At 51.9% G+C, this 14,930-nt stretch overlaps 5 protein-coding genes across 5 annotated transcripts; 1 reads left to right on the top strand and 4 right to left on the bottom strand.

Annotated features, from left to right (window-relative positions):
- Positions 1–784: 784 nt before the first annotated feature.
- CMQ_4702 (GTP-binding protein) lies at positions 785–2,351 on the bottom strand (the record flags this gene model as incomplete). The annotated part of the gene is made up of 4 exons (XM_014312858.1): positions 785–1,336; positions 1,609–2,094; positions 2,150–2,221; positions 2,280–2,351. 4 exons carry the CDS (start codon positions 2,349–2,351, stop codon positions 785–787), a joined length of 1,182 nt encoding a protein of 393 aa, XP_014168333.1.
- Positions 2,352–3,202: 851 nt separating this feature from the next.
- On the top strand, positions 3,203–4,061 carry CMQ_4315 (duf862 domain containing protein; the record flags this gene model as incomplete). The annotated part of the gene is made up of 2 exons (XM_014312471.1): positions 3,203–3,304; positions 3,372–4,061. The coding sequence occupies 2 exons, from the start codon at positions 3,203–3,205 to the stop codon at positions 4,059–4,061; spliced, it is 792 nt and encodes a 263-aa protein (XP_014167946.1).
- A 572-nt stretch (positions 4,062–4,633) lies between these two features.
- CMQ_4423 (sialidase-like protein) lies at positions 4,634–6,613 on the bottom strand (the record flags this gene model as incomplete). The annotated part of the gene is made up of 1 exon (XM_014312579.1): positions 4,634–6,613. One exon carries the CDS (start codon positions 6,611–6,613, stop codon positions 4,634–4,636), a length of 1,980 nt encoding a protein of 659 aa, XP_014168054.1.
- A 2,405-nt stretch (positions 6,614–9,018) lies between these two features.
- On the bottom strand, positions 9,019–13,232 carry CMQ_4509 (vps9 domain protein; the record flags this gene model as incomplete). Its single annotated transcript, XM_014312665.1, has 4 exons — positions 9,019–9,043; positions 9,138–9,615; positions 9,668–12,829; positions 12,881–13,232. The coding sequence occupies 4 exons, from the start codon at positions 13,230–13,232 to the stop codon at positions 9,019–9,021; spliced, it is 4,017 nt and encodes a 1,338-aa protein (XP_014168140.1).
- An 827-nt stretch (positions 13,233–14,059) lies between these two features.
- On the bottom strand, positions 14,060–14,930 carry CMQ_4764 (proteasome component; the record flags this gene model as incomplete). The annotated part of the gene is made up of 2 exons (XM_014312920.1): positions 14,060–14,747; positions 14,821–14,930. The coding sequence occupies 2 exons, from the start codon at positions 14,928–14,930 to the stop codon at positions 14,060–14,062; spliced, it is 798 nt and encodes a 265-aa protein (XP_014168395.1).

The following is a 14,930-nucleotide window of genomic DNA, read 5'->3' as shown; positions in this document are numbered from 1 at the left end:
CCTACCGTCTTCTCGCTCGCCTCACAGGTGGACATGGAACAGCTAAGGATAATAATTAATGCTATTGAAATTGGTACTGGCAATTGAGGCCTGACAGAAAGAAGAGAGCCAACACGTTTGATGGCGAGAAGAGAAAGAGGAAAGACGAAAGCTGTCATACCATGGGCCGAGGCCTAATGGCCGAAATTGCAAACGCCAGACACGGCAGGAGCGAAAGCATGCCCGACAGCGGACATCTTTAGACCCCAAGGCAAGTGCAAACAGATAGCCGAACCGGGCAGAACCCGTGTCACTCAAGCATTCAGGTCGTTAATATTCTGCAACTTGCCATATCCCCGCTCAGAAGCGGAGCTTTCCAAACGATTCGTCCCTTTAATAGCTCAACGTACTCAAAGAAGCAGCTTTGTTTGACCGATCATTGCTAGCTACATCTGTGTCACATTTACTACGCACATATCTTGTTCTCGCAATTCTTTGGCATCGAAGAGACAAAACGAGGTAAGACTGCGGAGCTAGTGAAAACTATAGTGGAGGCAAAATAACGACTTGTCGCCTCGGTTAAGAAGTGTAGCAGAATCGTATAAACGACTCAATAATGTGTTTTGATTTTACTTATTTTGATTCATATGTTTTGGTTCTTAAAACTCTATTCGAGCCTTTTGGTACTGGAACCAGTTTTCATGCTCTGACATCGGAACATGTGTTGGGCGGCGGCTTTAGGAATGAGGAACACCACAAAAGGCAGTACCGCCTTTTCTCTAAAGTACAGCAAATATTATGCTATTTAGTTCTTCGCAGCACCTGCCTTGATGAGAAGAATGTCGCCGTCCTCGACGACATACAATCGTCCCTTGGTCAGCATCTTACCCTTGGCCTTCACCTCAGCCTCATCGCCTAGCTCCTTGAGATCCCGGAAGTTGTAAACGATTGCCTGAATGAAAGTTTTCTCGAAATCTGTGTGGATGACTCCAGCGGCCTGAGGTGCCTTGGTGCCCTTCCGAATTGTCCATTGGCGAACCTCATCGGCACCAGAAGTGAAGAAGCTGCCGAGTCTGAGTACCTCACGCATCTTAACGATAATATCTGGCAGCTTAGACTTCACACCCAGCCGTTGGCACTCCTCAAGAGCCTCTTTTTCGGTTTCCAGGTGTGTGAGGCGTTCCTCAAAAGAGACGGATAGTGGAATAACCGGATCGCCTTGTGCGTTCTTCTTCAACCACTCAGCAGTTTTGGCCAGGTGCTTGTTCTTGCCACGAACAAAGTCTTTCTCAGACATGTTAATGAGGAACACAACGGACTTGGCTGTCAGCAAAGTTAAAGGGTTAATCACTTCGACCTGTATGTTTATTAGTATTTCGTAATCTCGAACTTTTTGAGACGACTTGTCTGGAATAAAAGCGTTGAAAAAGCAATGGTGAGCAGCAGTAAAATCAGATATGTTCTTATCTCATAGTGCTCTCCACGAAAATCATGGATAGCACTCGACGAGCTGGGTTTAAGAGATCAGGCACTATGGCCTTTTATCATCACGTAGATGCTGGTAAAGGGTGCAAAAAGAAAAAAAGAAGAAAATGTTGAAAAGGACACGGATATATTGTAAAAGCTTACCTCCTTTGGAGTCCATTTGCCTTTCCGGACGTCGTTTCCGGCCTTCAGCCAGGCAAGAATTTTCTCGATAGTTGCCTCTTCCTCACGAGCTTTCTTCTGTTCCAAGCTCTGGCCGCCTTGCCGAGTCTTTTTCTTTTGATTCTCGAGCGCCTTCTCGACAAATTCTATATCCTTGAGTTGTAACTCCTCTCGGATAATCTCAAGATCACGGACTGGGTTGACGTCGCCCTCCACGTGAATAATTTCAGCGTCATCGAAACACCGGACAACCTGGAAAATAGCATCGACAGCACGAATATGTGACAAAAATGCATTACCGAGACCAGCACCGGTAGATGCACCACGTGTCAGACCAGCAATATCATATACCGTGAGATTGGCAGGCACTCGAGATTTGGGCTGGTACTTCTCGCATAGCCAGTCAAATCTAGCATCCGGTACGATAACCCGAGCCTCTTCCGGGTCGATTGTGGCGTATGGGAAATTCTGGTAAATCGATCAGTTTAAATCCAACGGAAACCGCTGGATGAGTGCCACTAACAGCAGGGTTTCCAAGATTGGACTTGGTGATAGCCTGAAAAAGAGTAGATTTTCCGACATTGGCAAGCCCGACCTATTGGAAATTATTAGCATGCAATTACAAGAATGCAGACAAACCGGACTTCTCTTACAATACCACTCTTCAAGCTGTTTCCTGGCCGACCAAGCAGGATCTCCTCAACAGCGACTTCTTTCGGAGGCATTTTTCTTCTAGTCTTGTGACTAATACGACGAACGAATACAGAGCTGTGATGAGCTAAGCAGTTCGACGCCCTTGTATAAGAAGAGCTGGTCGGTCTATCGAGCAGAACAAAGCGTGTAAGCGAACAGAGCAAGGAAAATGCTCTTCCTGGAAAGTGAGGAGCAGACGTCTTGACGTTCTGCGGCCGCCTCCAGCCTCCACACACCCCAGTAGCAGGGACTAGACTTGTATAAGCCTCCTGCGGATAATATACCCGTTTGCTCAGCGATGGCGTTTGAGCTCTGGACGATATGCTTCCCGAGCAATTTTCTTCGCACAATGCTATTGTTCTCGTTATGCTCTGCGAAAATTTGATCCGATCTTTCATTTAAGAGGGGCCCGTGCATGGCGGGGCGTTTTGGTGCATAAATGTTAATCCGGCCCATATGGTATTGTTAGCTGAGTACCTTATACTTAGCCTGGAGCTCCCTCTATCTGTAAGAGCTCCAATAACAATTACTTTTCATACGTTCACTTCGATAGTATCGGCTACGTTTGCGGCTGTACGTTGCGGATGCGAGACTCGTTATCCGCATTTAGCTTGACAGTGATAGCCTTGCATTCCATTTATTTCCCCACAACGCTGGCAATTTACTCTCTTCTTCTATCGCTTGTCGGCTTCACGGAGTACATACTGCCTCTCCTTTCATTTGCTGTTATCTCGCTGTGTGGCTTCTCGAGGACTCGCCACGTATCTCACTCGGCATTCCTTCGGCCTGCCTCGCCACCAATTTATCCCTACTCCATATTTAGCTCGTCCAGCTTCTCTCACTTCCCTCGTCTTCCGGCAGCCTCCTCCACCAGATTTCAACAATGGCACCAAAGGTGCACAAGAAGTCCAATCGGGCCAGACACCGATCGACACTGTCGCTTCAGAAAACAGAGGTCATTATCAATGTTTATGATCTTCTAGCAGTAAGCTTCAGCATCGTCTCATTTTGATTTGATTTCAACAGTCGCATACTGACAATTTGTTTCGCAGCCCGGTCGCCTCTCTTCCTTCCTATGGTTCGTCGGCACATCTCTCTTACATTCGGGTGTTGTCGTCAATGGAAGAGAATATGCTTATGGTGGACATGACCGTCATGGAGTCACTGGTGTCTACTGGACTAAGCCTCGGTCGGAACCTCCGGGTGGCACATTCCGCTGCGAGATTCTGCACGGCTTTACTTTAGCTACTCCCGATGAGATTGAAGCCATCATCCGCACCACCTCGGCAGAGTTTCTCGGCCCTTCTTACAACCTTCTCACGAGGAACTGCAACCATTTCACTGCCTATTTATGCCGCAAATTGACCGGCCGTCCCGGTCCTCCTTGGCTGAATCGTGCTGCGAGTATTGGCGTTGCCTTACCTTGCGTTGTTCCGCGGGAATGGATCGAGCCACCGGAGTACGACACTGCTGATGGCGAGTTGCTATTAAGCGACGACGAAGACGATATACACGATGAACGAACGGGCATTTTGCGGGTGTCTTCGCCACAAGTACACCTGATTAGAGCAGATTCTAACGAAGGTACAAGCGCCAGCGACAGATTGCAGCAAAATTGGGATGATGAGGATGAGCGGAGAAGTACTGGAAGCGGCGAAATGGGGAAAGGCAAAGGTAGAGCCGGGCCTATGCGAGATTGTGAAGGACGAGCACTACCGCCGTCCGAGCGTCTGCGAGCATGACCGGAATGGCATTCCTGGCTGCATCTTGTCGGTGTGCTGTTATGTTGCTCTATGGTTCTTGTTTGGCGTTTGGGTCGACGGTCGATACCATCTGAAGTCTCTTATCCATAGTTTTTCCTTTTCCTTTTCCTTTTCCTTTTCCTTCCCTTTTTTGGTTTCTGCTCACGACGAAGGCTTTATTTCTCGCTATTGTTATCAGATTGTGTTTTTTGCGTACTGCTGCTAGGCAGCGGCGACCTAAGGGATGAGGTTGCAACAATGGTCAACCATTGTTTTATGCTTATGATAAGTATGTGCTCCGTTTAGTGACTAGTCAAGGTATAGCTTCAGTCGTGCCTTCCGGAACTAGCTACGAAGGACGGGAGGAGCAAGACAAGATACAGGTGGTTTTATCCGTTCCATTAATACTAATTCGTCCTCCATACGACGTATGTCATTCCTCATCAATGTCACATTGCCCATTAATCATCATCACCGAGCATGGGCCCCGCCTTATCGACAAGAGTACCATTAAATATGCCAAACGAAGTATAGAACCAGCTATTACAGGGTTTCTCCAGGGTAAACTCCTCCTATTGCGGACCACCATACCGCACTCCACGCCGACCCATCTCTTTCCGGCCCACTGCATCTTCCGGCATCACCCATCCACGTGCTCTCTTTGCAGTCCGCTTCTCAGCAAGCTGAGGGGGGGGCATCCAGGAATCGCGAGGGGCAGCTTTGCGGCGAGTACCTTCTGCAGGTGCCCCGATATGAGTGTGGTGTGAACACAACAAACTGCCCTCGTCTGAATCGGATCGTGCAGTGGCAGCAGCTGCTGCTGCCATTTCATCACTCGCCAGCATACACAGTCCCCACAGAGCCATGCAGGCCGTCAGCGGCGTGGAACCAATTTCCGGGCTCTCGACAGTCGTGGCCAGCGGCACACTAGCAACTTCAACTTGGCCAAACAGAGGCGTCATTTCCGTTCCGTTGCGGACAACCACCAGCTCAATTTCGGTCAGGATAAATCCATACCGACAGCTGTGCTCGCGCATTAGGTGGTGCAAGTGTGCTAGCCCACGCAAATACTCCACCTTCTTCACATTTCCCTCGACACGCATGCCCGTATTGAAGCGATCGTAGCTCTTAACGAGTCCAACAACACGAGCGGTGGGTTTGCCGCCAAACAGTGCAGTGGCCGAAGAGGCATCGCCAGCTGTTCTTCCAACGAAGACGTCGCCTGCCATGGCTAATTGAATGGGTCGCGGCGACGACAGTGTGAGGGAAAAGTTTACGCGCGGCAGGTAGTGGCCTGCGCAAATCGACTGCAGCTCTATCTCGGTCTCTGGGTGCTGGCAAGTGGCTGTCTGCTGGGGTGGCAGAAAGGACACAGGCACAGGACATGAAAGCACGGCCGTGGCTCCTGGAAGGGACAGAAGCCCTGTGGCGGAAAAGGCTGACCACGACCGCACCTGGCGAATGTCCCACCAAAAATGCTTTGTGCTGGGGTCGCGCAGAGGAAAGGAGATGGTGCGGACAAGAGCCGGAGCTGGATTTGGAGCAGTGAGGTAGTTGAGGAGGCTGGAGCTGGGACCCGCCACCGGCGCAGCAGCGGCAACAGCTGGAGGAAGCATTGGCTCAGGTGTGGCTTCAACCGATATGGATTCCACGGAAAACGGCGAAAGAGCGCGAGATCCATACCTATGGTGCTGGTATAAATAAGCATCTTCGGTGGAGTCGGTCGGCACAGCAGTCATGTCTGATATGGTTGCGCTTGGCACAGTACCGGGATACGGAGCAAAGCCATACTCAAACTTGGCTTGGTCATCGTTGCGGCTGCCATCGTCCAGATTGCAATACGAAGCGCGCCGTCCAGGATCGATAGTCAGAGAACCGTCGTGTTTCAGCACAAAGTCGACAGACGAGCACAATAATGTGGGTGGGGGTGGCGTGGACTCAAAAGACGACAATGGCCTGGAGACAGCACGCTCCGGCGAAGTGTTGTGCTCGGAGAACGAGCGAGAAGGAAACATGCCAGGATCTGGGCTTGTGAAGCTGCAGACATGCCTCGCTACCACAGGATAGGTGGGACGGCGACGGTGGACAGCAGCAGTGGATCGGCCACGAGGAACTGCCTGGGGAGCTGGGGATGTCTTTGCACGCTTCGGCGGGGAGTACGCATTGGCATATGCATCATCTGAACCTAAAGCTTGATCCCGAGACCGAATTTTTGGAAGCAGCAACGGGCCATGCGTGCGGATGGGAGAGCGAGCTGGTGTGCTATTGCGAGTGCTGGGGGCTGTGTTGAAGCTGCCGGCAACACTCAGAAACGACTCCGAAGGAGTGGAGGAGGCAAACGAATAGGCCGAGTATGCCGAGCATTGTGAAGCGGAGCGAGAGTGCCCACGATAGTCGCCATGACGGCCACCGATGAGACCGTGGTTGGGATGGTGCTGATAGGGAACATCCAGCAAATTTGGATCATAAGAGTATGAGGTTGTGGGTGGCGTGGCCGGCTCGCCGGAAGGAAATGTGAAATCAAAAGCAAGATCCGCTGCCAAAGTGGACATGATGGGCGATTTTATAACTGTCTCCGGGACAGTATGATATTAAAGATTATGTGGCGATGGGTGGGGGAGGCCTGCTCCAGAAAGGCGATAAGTGACAGCGAGACGGAGTGGAGAAGGTTAACAACCTTGGACCACTTCAAAGCAAACAACAAAAGAGGGCGGGAGGATGAGAGAAAATGATGCAAGAGACGAGGCCGGACGATGTGAGATATTGGCGAGAACACAAAAGGCAGACCACAGGAGGGGACGAGGCCGGGTACTTATCCTCGTAAGGGTGGGAGACGAGACAAACGACAGGCCAGGAAGAAGCCGAGTACCCATCGCATCTTCGCTGCCCACTCTCATGGCCCCATGGCTGTAGCATGGCCGCGGCCGCGTCTGGCTGCGTGAATCCGAAACGCGAGAGAAGACTGAGCAGATATGGAAGAGGTATGGAGTACACGCTCGGCAATGGCAGAAGCCGCTGCTGCAGGAGTAGCGCTAGAGGCTTGCACCGAGAAGTGGTAGCCCGATGAGGTCGCTTGAACGGCCGACCACCAATACGCTCTCCATTTCTTGATGCCGGAAAGAGAATGTAACGAAATGCAACGGGTACGTAAGTACTTCCACGGGTGCCACTTCCACGGGTGCCAGCTCTAGTGGAGAGACAAGGGTCATGGCGCTGACCAACCAGAATGAGAGTTTCGCTTGCTGCTGCCCAAGAGCTAACGCACCTGGTTGTCCATCCCGGTCCGAGCTTTCAGAAGAGGTTGGTCTGCTAGGGTCTGAAGCTAATTCTGGAACTGGCCGAATGGCTGCAGGACCACTCGCTCACGGCGGCCGTTTAGAGAAGGTGTGTGCCATATTATGGAACCATATGCAAGCCAGCTGCACTAAAACACTCGAAGCTGTTGTGTTCTATGAGTCACGAACGAGCACATGGCCGGACGAAACAGAATGCAACAAGTCCCAGATGCCGTCGCCAAACGCGGGGAGACGACGGGATTACACGCGACGTGATGGCGAGTGTTTGGCGACATTTTGGTGGCAGTTTGGTGAAGCGGAAAAGACTGTAACTGCGAAACTCACGTGACGGTCGCACTTTGCACATTGCACACCTATTTTCGGTCGCTTTCCAGCGCCTACTGAAGTGAGACAGTAGTACGGGGCTTGAGTATTACGATACCGTAGTGACAAAGGCGTCACGTACTGGGGCAGAGATGCGATCCCAGATCCGCCCCCAAACTGAATGTACGAGTAGAGGCAAGGGCTGAAAGGCAGCCCGACCGGAGAAAGGCCATGTCCCTGTCAATTTCGAGAAGCGCGCGGGAGCGAGATTAGGTATCACGACAGCCAGGTCTGGTGAGACAGTACTTCCATGCATTTTGCCCCGGAATATCTATTCTGAGGTATGGGTACGTGCGTAGCTGAGGAGCCGGCGGCTGCCAGGCGGTACAACGTACGAATAGCCGAATGCTTTAAATCTGCGTAGGCGCTGGGAGCGCTGTAAGTGGGTCGTTTGATGCTGGATTTTAGGCGATGCCCCATATCTGCTCGCCTGAGCGTCTGGGGAGATCGATGAGGAGTGGCCCTATGGGCCGCCACAGGCGGCCAGACATCATACAACATACTCCAGTTTCTCTCACAGACCAGGAGACCTACGACGTATGACCTGCACAGCCTCAATGGGCGTCAGACAGGGCAGAATGGCGCTGACCTTGTTGACCGAGCATTTTGAATATCCCCATGTCGAAAGAAGACTGCTATGGCAAGATCTATGATTGGCTCTTGCCTGCAACCGCGTGTATTAACAATACACGCCGTAATCCGCGCGAAAACAGATCATGCATCTTACTGGCTGACTGGTTTCCTTCTCCACTAATCCAGTTTATCCGTTTCGTTTCAAGCACTGCGGCTACGAGTACATAGTAAGATAAGAGGCGAAGTACGGAGTACGTAGTTTCTATAGTATGATACGAATTCAAGCGACCTGCTATCGGCTCCGCATTCATGTTGTGCCGACCGGAATATTCGGATCGACGCGTCCGGTCTTCATACGCGTCTCTCCGCGCCAACCCCGCGACTGCCCCGCGTACTATCGCGCCAATACTGCGTCTTGTCCGGCTTCACACCGCGTCGTGCTTCCGCTATGCAGCCGAATCTTGCACTATCACACTATGACTCATACAGGCCTTCGATATCGCAAAAGTATGGTATCTATCCAATCGTTGTCACAGACGGCCTAACTGTCGCTCATCAAGAAACTGGGAACACGATAAAAGTACAGGTTTCATGTCTAACTACCGAGGATGCCCCCGAGAACACCTCATCCATTCCTTCCTCTTAGCCTGACGCCCTCTTTGACCGCAAACATACCGCTGCTGTGACTCATACATGATATCTCTCAAATGCTGTATTCTCTTGCGTCATGTGACCACGTAGCTGAAAGTCCTATATTGAACCGACCGCTTCCATCGCCACTGTTCGTCGCACCCGTCGTAACGCCCTCTCTAGAGTATCCAGCCGGTCTCGCTCTTGCACTAACATTTTGTGTGCCAGCTCGCGTATTGCGCGCCGTCCCACCCGTTCGTGTATGTCTTGCCAGCCAGCCAGCTCCTGGGCCACTGTTTGCTGTGTATAGCGGAGTTCCTTGGACAGGTTCTCGCACTCCGTGCGACTCTGTTGCGCACGAACCTCTCGTTCCTCATTAAGTCGCTGCCGTGCATCGTCCAGCAACCCGAGCGGCCATCTTGTCGACCGGTTCACCGACTGGTAATTCCGCTCCATCTGCTTTCGCGTTGTGTTAATTAGGTTGATCAGCCGTGGTGGCCGTTCAAGTGCCACGAGTATAGCATCCACTGTTGACTGGATAGCCAGAAACGCTGCCTGAAACATCCCATGAGCGTTGGTCTGTGGCACCGCCAATGCTTGCACGTAAATTGCCGTGGCCTCTTTGTAGCCTGGTGGAAGAAATTCCAGCATGATCACCTCCCTGGCCATCAAAGCCGCTGCATCGTGAAGATCTGTCTGATGTTAGCAACGCTGGCCCTTTTTTTCATTGCAAGGGACACATACCTGTAGTTGCGATTTTCAGGGTGTTTGTTCGCCGCATCACGCTTTTGGTTGAGTAGTTAACACTGCGCACCAGTTCACGTGCGTGGTCCACAAACTGCTCCACCTCGCGGACATCTTTCAGCGGTTCCAGTTCATCCCGTACTTTCTCTGACCGCGTCTCTGCCTTGAGCTTGCTCCTCTGCGCCATCATGTCCGGCTGAATGTCCGGTACAAGGACAAACTCCCACATCATCTCATGTGTCGAAAAGGTCGGATGCAACAGCATCATCCGGAGAAACCAATCCATCCGTACCTGAAGGTCTTTGAGAGTCGCTCTGCTTGGCTTTGACGGGATCTGGAACGGGGACCGGAGGCCGGCGACAGATGGAATCCACGATGCTGGATTTTCAATTGCCAGGAGCTTGGTCAAGTGTTCAAAGTCTGTCAAGGACCGCCGGCAAGTCGTGACAGCATAGCTGACAGGGCTCACGGCCGCACCCGATTTGAGCACAAACCGCACGCTTGCGTCCTCAACAAAGTAGGACCGAACCGCCGCCGTTGTCCGCCCATCCAATTCTGATGGTAAAGACAGTAGAGTCAGGTCGTCAATCTTGTTCCGAACATCGTCGTCTTTAGCAAGCTCCACAGCAGTAAGGCCACGAAGCTCCTTAGCTCCCAAGTCCACGCGTGGGTCGGAAAACAGCGTTCGCACCATGTCAAAGCGTCCGTACTTGCTAGCTACCATTAACGGCGTGAAACGGCGGTCATTGACAGCGTTCACATCCACGTCGCACCGCTGTAGGATTCGCACCGCCAGTTGTGGATCGTTGACGATATGTAGTAGTGTATTTCCTTTCCCATCCACATGGTCGTCCACATGCAGCCGACCACCATCTGTCTGTATCGACGCTGCCATATATAACCCTTCATCTACCATGGCGTGGTAAGAGGCATGGTCATACGACCGGCAGAGTGCAAAGAGGGGTGTCTGGCCATTCTTATCCTTCTGCCGCCACGGCATCATCTTGCCGAACTTCGATATTAAAAATGGTGCATGGAAGAGGTAGTGTGCCACACTGCGACCCCAGATATCCTGCAATTTGAAGTACGCAGTGAGGCGGGCCTGGTCTACTTCGGCCGAGTTGACCAGAAACTGGATCACAACCAAGATCAGGTCTTTGTTACCGAGTTGCACTGCCGCACTCAAAACCGTTGTTTCCTCGTGGTTGACATCGCCTAACACGAAGCTGGGGTGGAAATACTCCTCCAAGGTGAGCAAGTATTCGAGCGCCTCGAGTCGCTCGTTTTGCACTGCCATCATGAGTAACGACTCTCCAAAGGAGTTGTGTGTCTGTGCGAGGCGCTCCACTGATGTATCGCCTTCAACTCCGCTTCCCATCGTGCTTGCAACACTAGTCGCCCGGGATCGATACGAAATCTCGGAGCTACTGGACAAGCTGCGAGTGTCCATGGCTGCCATTTTGACTCGCTTCACAGGAAAATGTGGGAAGCCGTCCACCTCGAAATCGTTGTCGGCGTTGGACTGAAAGGGAAACACATGGCTGAGGCCTGTTCCAGTTGAGAAAGACTCAGCCTCAGACAGGATGATAGAGGACCGGCGTGATGATGCCGATGAACCAGAAGGGAGTCCGCTAGAAAAACTGATCCCGCTCACAGACGGCGGCCATCCGCTACTAGACGGTCGTCGCGAGCCGCCATTTCCGAAGTTCGGTCTTTCTCTGTTTTTGTCATATACGGCGTCTTCATCAATAGCTTTTGAACCAGGTTCCATTATCGCTTTCAGCTCCGTGAGATTTCCCTTAACAGTCGCTTCCCACAATGCCTTGTTCCTTCGGCTCACGCGTCGTAAACCACTGGAGTCGCGTACCAGATAGAGCAGAACGGCTTCAAAGGTACTCAGTGCGTACCCCATCTCACCACTGTCAACATCGTCGATGAAAATGAAATGCCGCATGTAGAGGAACCGTGCGAGGAGATGTCGCAGCTGTGCTCGGATCACCACGTACAGAAGCAATGAGACGAGCGTGTCCGCATTGACCGTCAAGAGAGGCTTTTCCGCTTGGCCAGGGGCAGACATTGACGCTGCACCAGGCTGGCCGCCGCTGTCCCGATCGTCAGGCAGGTTCGTCAAATGGGTGACCAGTTTGACCGTAGACAGTAACAACGCCAACATGTCCTGTGGGCACATAGCTGCGCCCATTTTACGAAATTCCTCCACAGCCCGGCCAAGAGCAATGGTGACCTCGTGTTTCTTTCGTGAACCACCTTCGATATCCATACCCAGCTGCGTTATGTCCACACAGTCCATCTGACGGATTTTGGCCTCGAGTTCTAAGTCTTCTTGTCGCTTGAGAGAACTCAAACGTGGGAAAATGAGATGGTGAACATTCTCGACGACGTAGCGCTCAATCAAGCGCTCTACCAATGGACCAGTCAAGTCTGTTGTTGCACCGAGCAGTGACAGCTGCTGCTTGTCGACGCCTTGGAAAATGTCTATCGCTGTTGTTATCGCTGACTCCAACGATGCCCGCATGGCAAGCTCATCATCTTCTGAGAACAAAACCTCTGAGTCTTGGTCATCGCTGCTGTTGACACTTTTGGAGCTGTTGGCATCACTTGCCGAATTGCTCGTTCTGCTACCTTCAGCACCTGCTGGCCCACTCTTGCTATTGTCCGCAGCGCCGTTGCTATCATAGCTAGTCTTCGCCGGTGTTGTTGGATTTTCCGTCGGTGGTGGTGGCAGACGATGTTCGAAAGCTGCAGTAAATTCTCTAAAAATTTTATCGAGACCCGGCTGCATTTGACGTGCAATTATGGGGAAGTGGTTCAATAGATCATGGAAGCTCTTGATATCTTTTTTGCGCGGTATCGAACCAGAGTCATCAGCATGTTGTTTTGCTCGTGACTGCTCTGGAGACTTGGGTGAGAAAGAGCCGGATGCGCCGGCTGTATCGCGCGTGCCGGTCGAAGAGATACCGTTGATGCCATTACTCGCATTTTCCAACCGTGGCAGAGGAAGAATAGCAGGTGTGATTTTGACCTCTTCCCAGGATCCGATGAGTGGGCGAGACAAGTAGTAGATCAGCCAAGGTTTGGGCTCGAGCGCGTCGGAGTACCATATGGCGTCACCCAGCAAAATGGCATGGTTGAGGGTTTTGAATCCTGAAAGCATTAGTGACAAAGTCTAGCCACAGCAAAACTATGGATGCCTACCCTTGTTGCTGTATACCATGTTGTCTTTGATGACAACACTGCGACCGTTGAACGTCCCATAGGGCTTGGCCTTTCCGCGTATCTCCCGGAGATTGACCACGCCATCCTTTCCACCAGCTGCGTTGGCTGCCGCAGCAGCCACACGAGCATTGGGCATCCGGATGACATGGCTGGCAAGAAATTCTTCAGGGTTCGGAAGCTCCGTAAAGCCGAAGCCAGTTTCGACATCGCGGCAGGTTAGGAGCACTTCGGTCGTAGGAACAAGCAGAATATGGTTGCTGATGGGTGTGCACTGGGAGGGCAAGGCGCTCCTGAAGAAGGCGGCCAAGAACGGGTTCAAGGGCGACGGCATTCCGTCGGCGTTCTACTTTGCCTCTTCCCGCGACGGGTCCTCACGACCGCAGCCTGTGGCATGAGGGCGCGGGAGGCACGCTTGTCAGAAGAGGCACTTCGGCTGATGCGCTTTTCGAAGATGTCCCCGAGCAGATGGTCGGGAAGTTGAGAGAAAGACGAAGGGGTGTAAGATAGGAAAAGTCGAGAACGGAACGCGATTGTCGCGCAGGAGAGCTTCGCACAGGTAGTTAGTGGCGGAGACGATTTGTCGCCGGAAGATATCGTCTGTCTGGTCGCTGAGATGCTGGAAGACACTTTGTGGCGATTCGGATTGTCTGGTTGTCCAGCAGAAGACGCTTTTTCACGTGTGCCCTTTTAAAATACGGTGTTTGCTCGTCTCCTATCGACAAGGTCGAGTCAGTTGCTCTTTCCCTCCTTTAGCAGAAAGGAGGATAGGACGAGTTGCGAAATAGTAGGCCAATCATAGTCCTAGCTGTCTTGAAGGTCTTGGATACAGGGGCGCTATCGATTTGAGTTACCTATAGGCTATAGGGCTCTGCTGGGCCCACTATTTTTCTAAACTGCCACAATTCATAGGTCTTCCGTAATGATGATAGTAGGCAACAGCTCTGCAATGGAAAGATGCGGATAACAGCCGATACCGGGTCGTAGGGACGGGGATTAGGCACAATTTACCTAGAAAGATACAACCACATAAAACGTGTCAATGTAGATATCAGCACGAAGCACAACCCCGCTCTGTATAGGGATGCATTGGGAAATGTCAAGATCATGACTGCATAGTAGTGATAAGGCATTGGGTGATTTCATCTCTCTCATATGCCCCTAATCCTTCTTCAACGGCAGAACGACCTCCTCAATACCGTCCTTTGTCACAACCAGCATCTGCAGGTAGTCGCCTACCTCAATATGACGCTCCACTGCGCCATCAAAGGCATCCTTAACCAGCTCCTCCACATCATTTCGTGGCAGTGGCACGCGCGGCCGCTCCATCAGATCATGGCCAATGCCACTCCCTGGCACATATTGGTTCTTGAAATTAACCTGGTTGTCCAAGAAAGGCGTAATCAAGCTCGCCGCTGCACCACCAGCCCGGGATTGCTCTCGTTCATAGCTACCGACAGGGTCGTAGCTGTAAATTGCACCGATACCATCTTCGTCAAGACCACCCAGAATCGCATGTGTGTAGTACGGAAAAAACCGCTTCTGGTAAAGGATAGTCGACAGACGCTTGGCGCATGCATTGACGCTGATGGGCTTGCCGTGACGGTAACGGTACATCTTGCATATAGTGTCGAGACGCTCCTTCAACGCTTCGCCGTCAGCGGCGAACCCGACCACAGACAGAACGATTCTGGCATCGTGCTGATCGGCAGTAGAGCCGCCAATTTTGAAGACCTTCGGCGAGAAGCGACTGTTGATTGAGTAGCCGGCAGTATGGCGAGTGTCGCCGGCTACAATGGCGAAGTCGGCACCAGCGATAGCCAGGGTAGTGCCTCCGTTGTCGGTGTACCTGTATTGAGACTTCGTGAGTATATAATGAGGACTAGAGGCGGGGGTGATTAAACGAGGAGAGATGCACATACGGGTCAAAACGATGTTGCCGCGCACCTTCCGGGGCCTGCACTTTGGGTGTGTCCGAGAAAGAATAGCTCGGGCCATTCATGACGGGGTTTTCACTGTATGCAATAGCCAT

Source organism: Grosmannia clavigera (assembly GCF_000143105.1).
Source record: "Grosmannia clavigera kw1407 unplaced genomic scaffold GCSC_97, whole genome shotgun sequence".
Lineage (NCBI taxonomy): Eukaryota > Fungi > Ascomycota > Sordariomycetes > Ophiostomatales > Ophiostomataceae > Leptographium > Leptographium clavigerum.
Note: the sequence above shows the minus strand (reverse complement) of the source record. Positions and strands in the feature narration are given on the sequence as shown.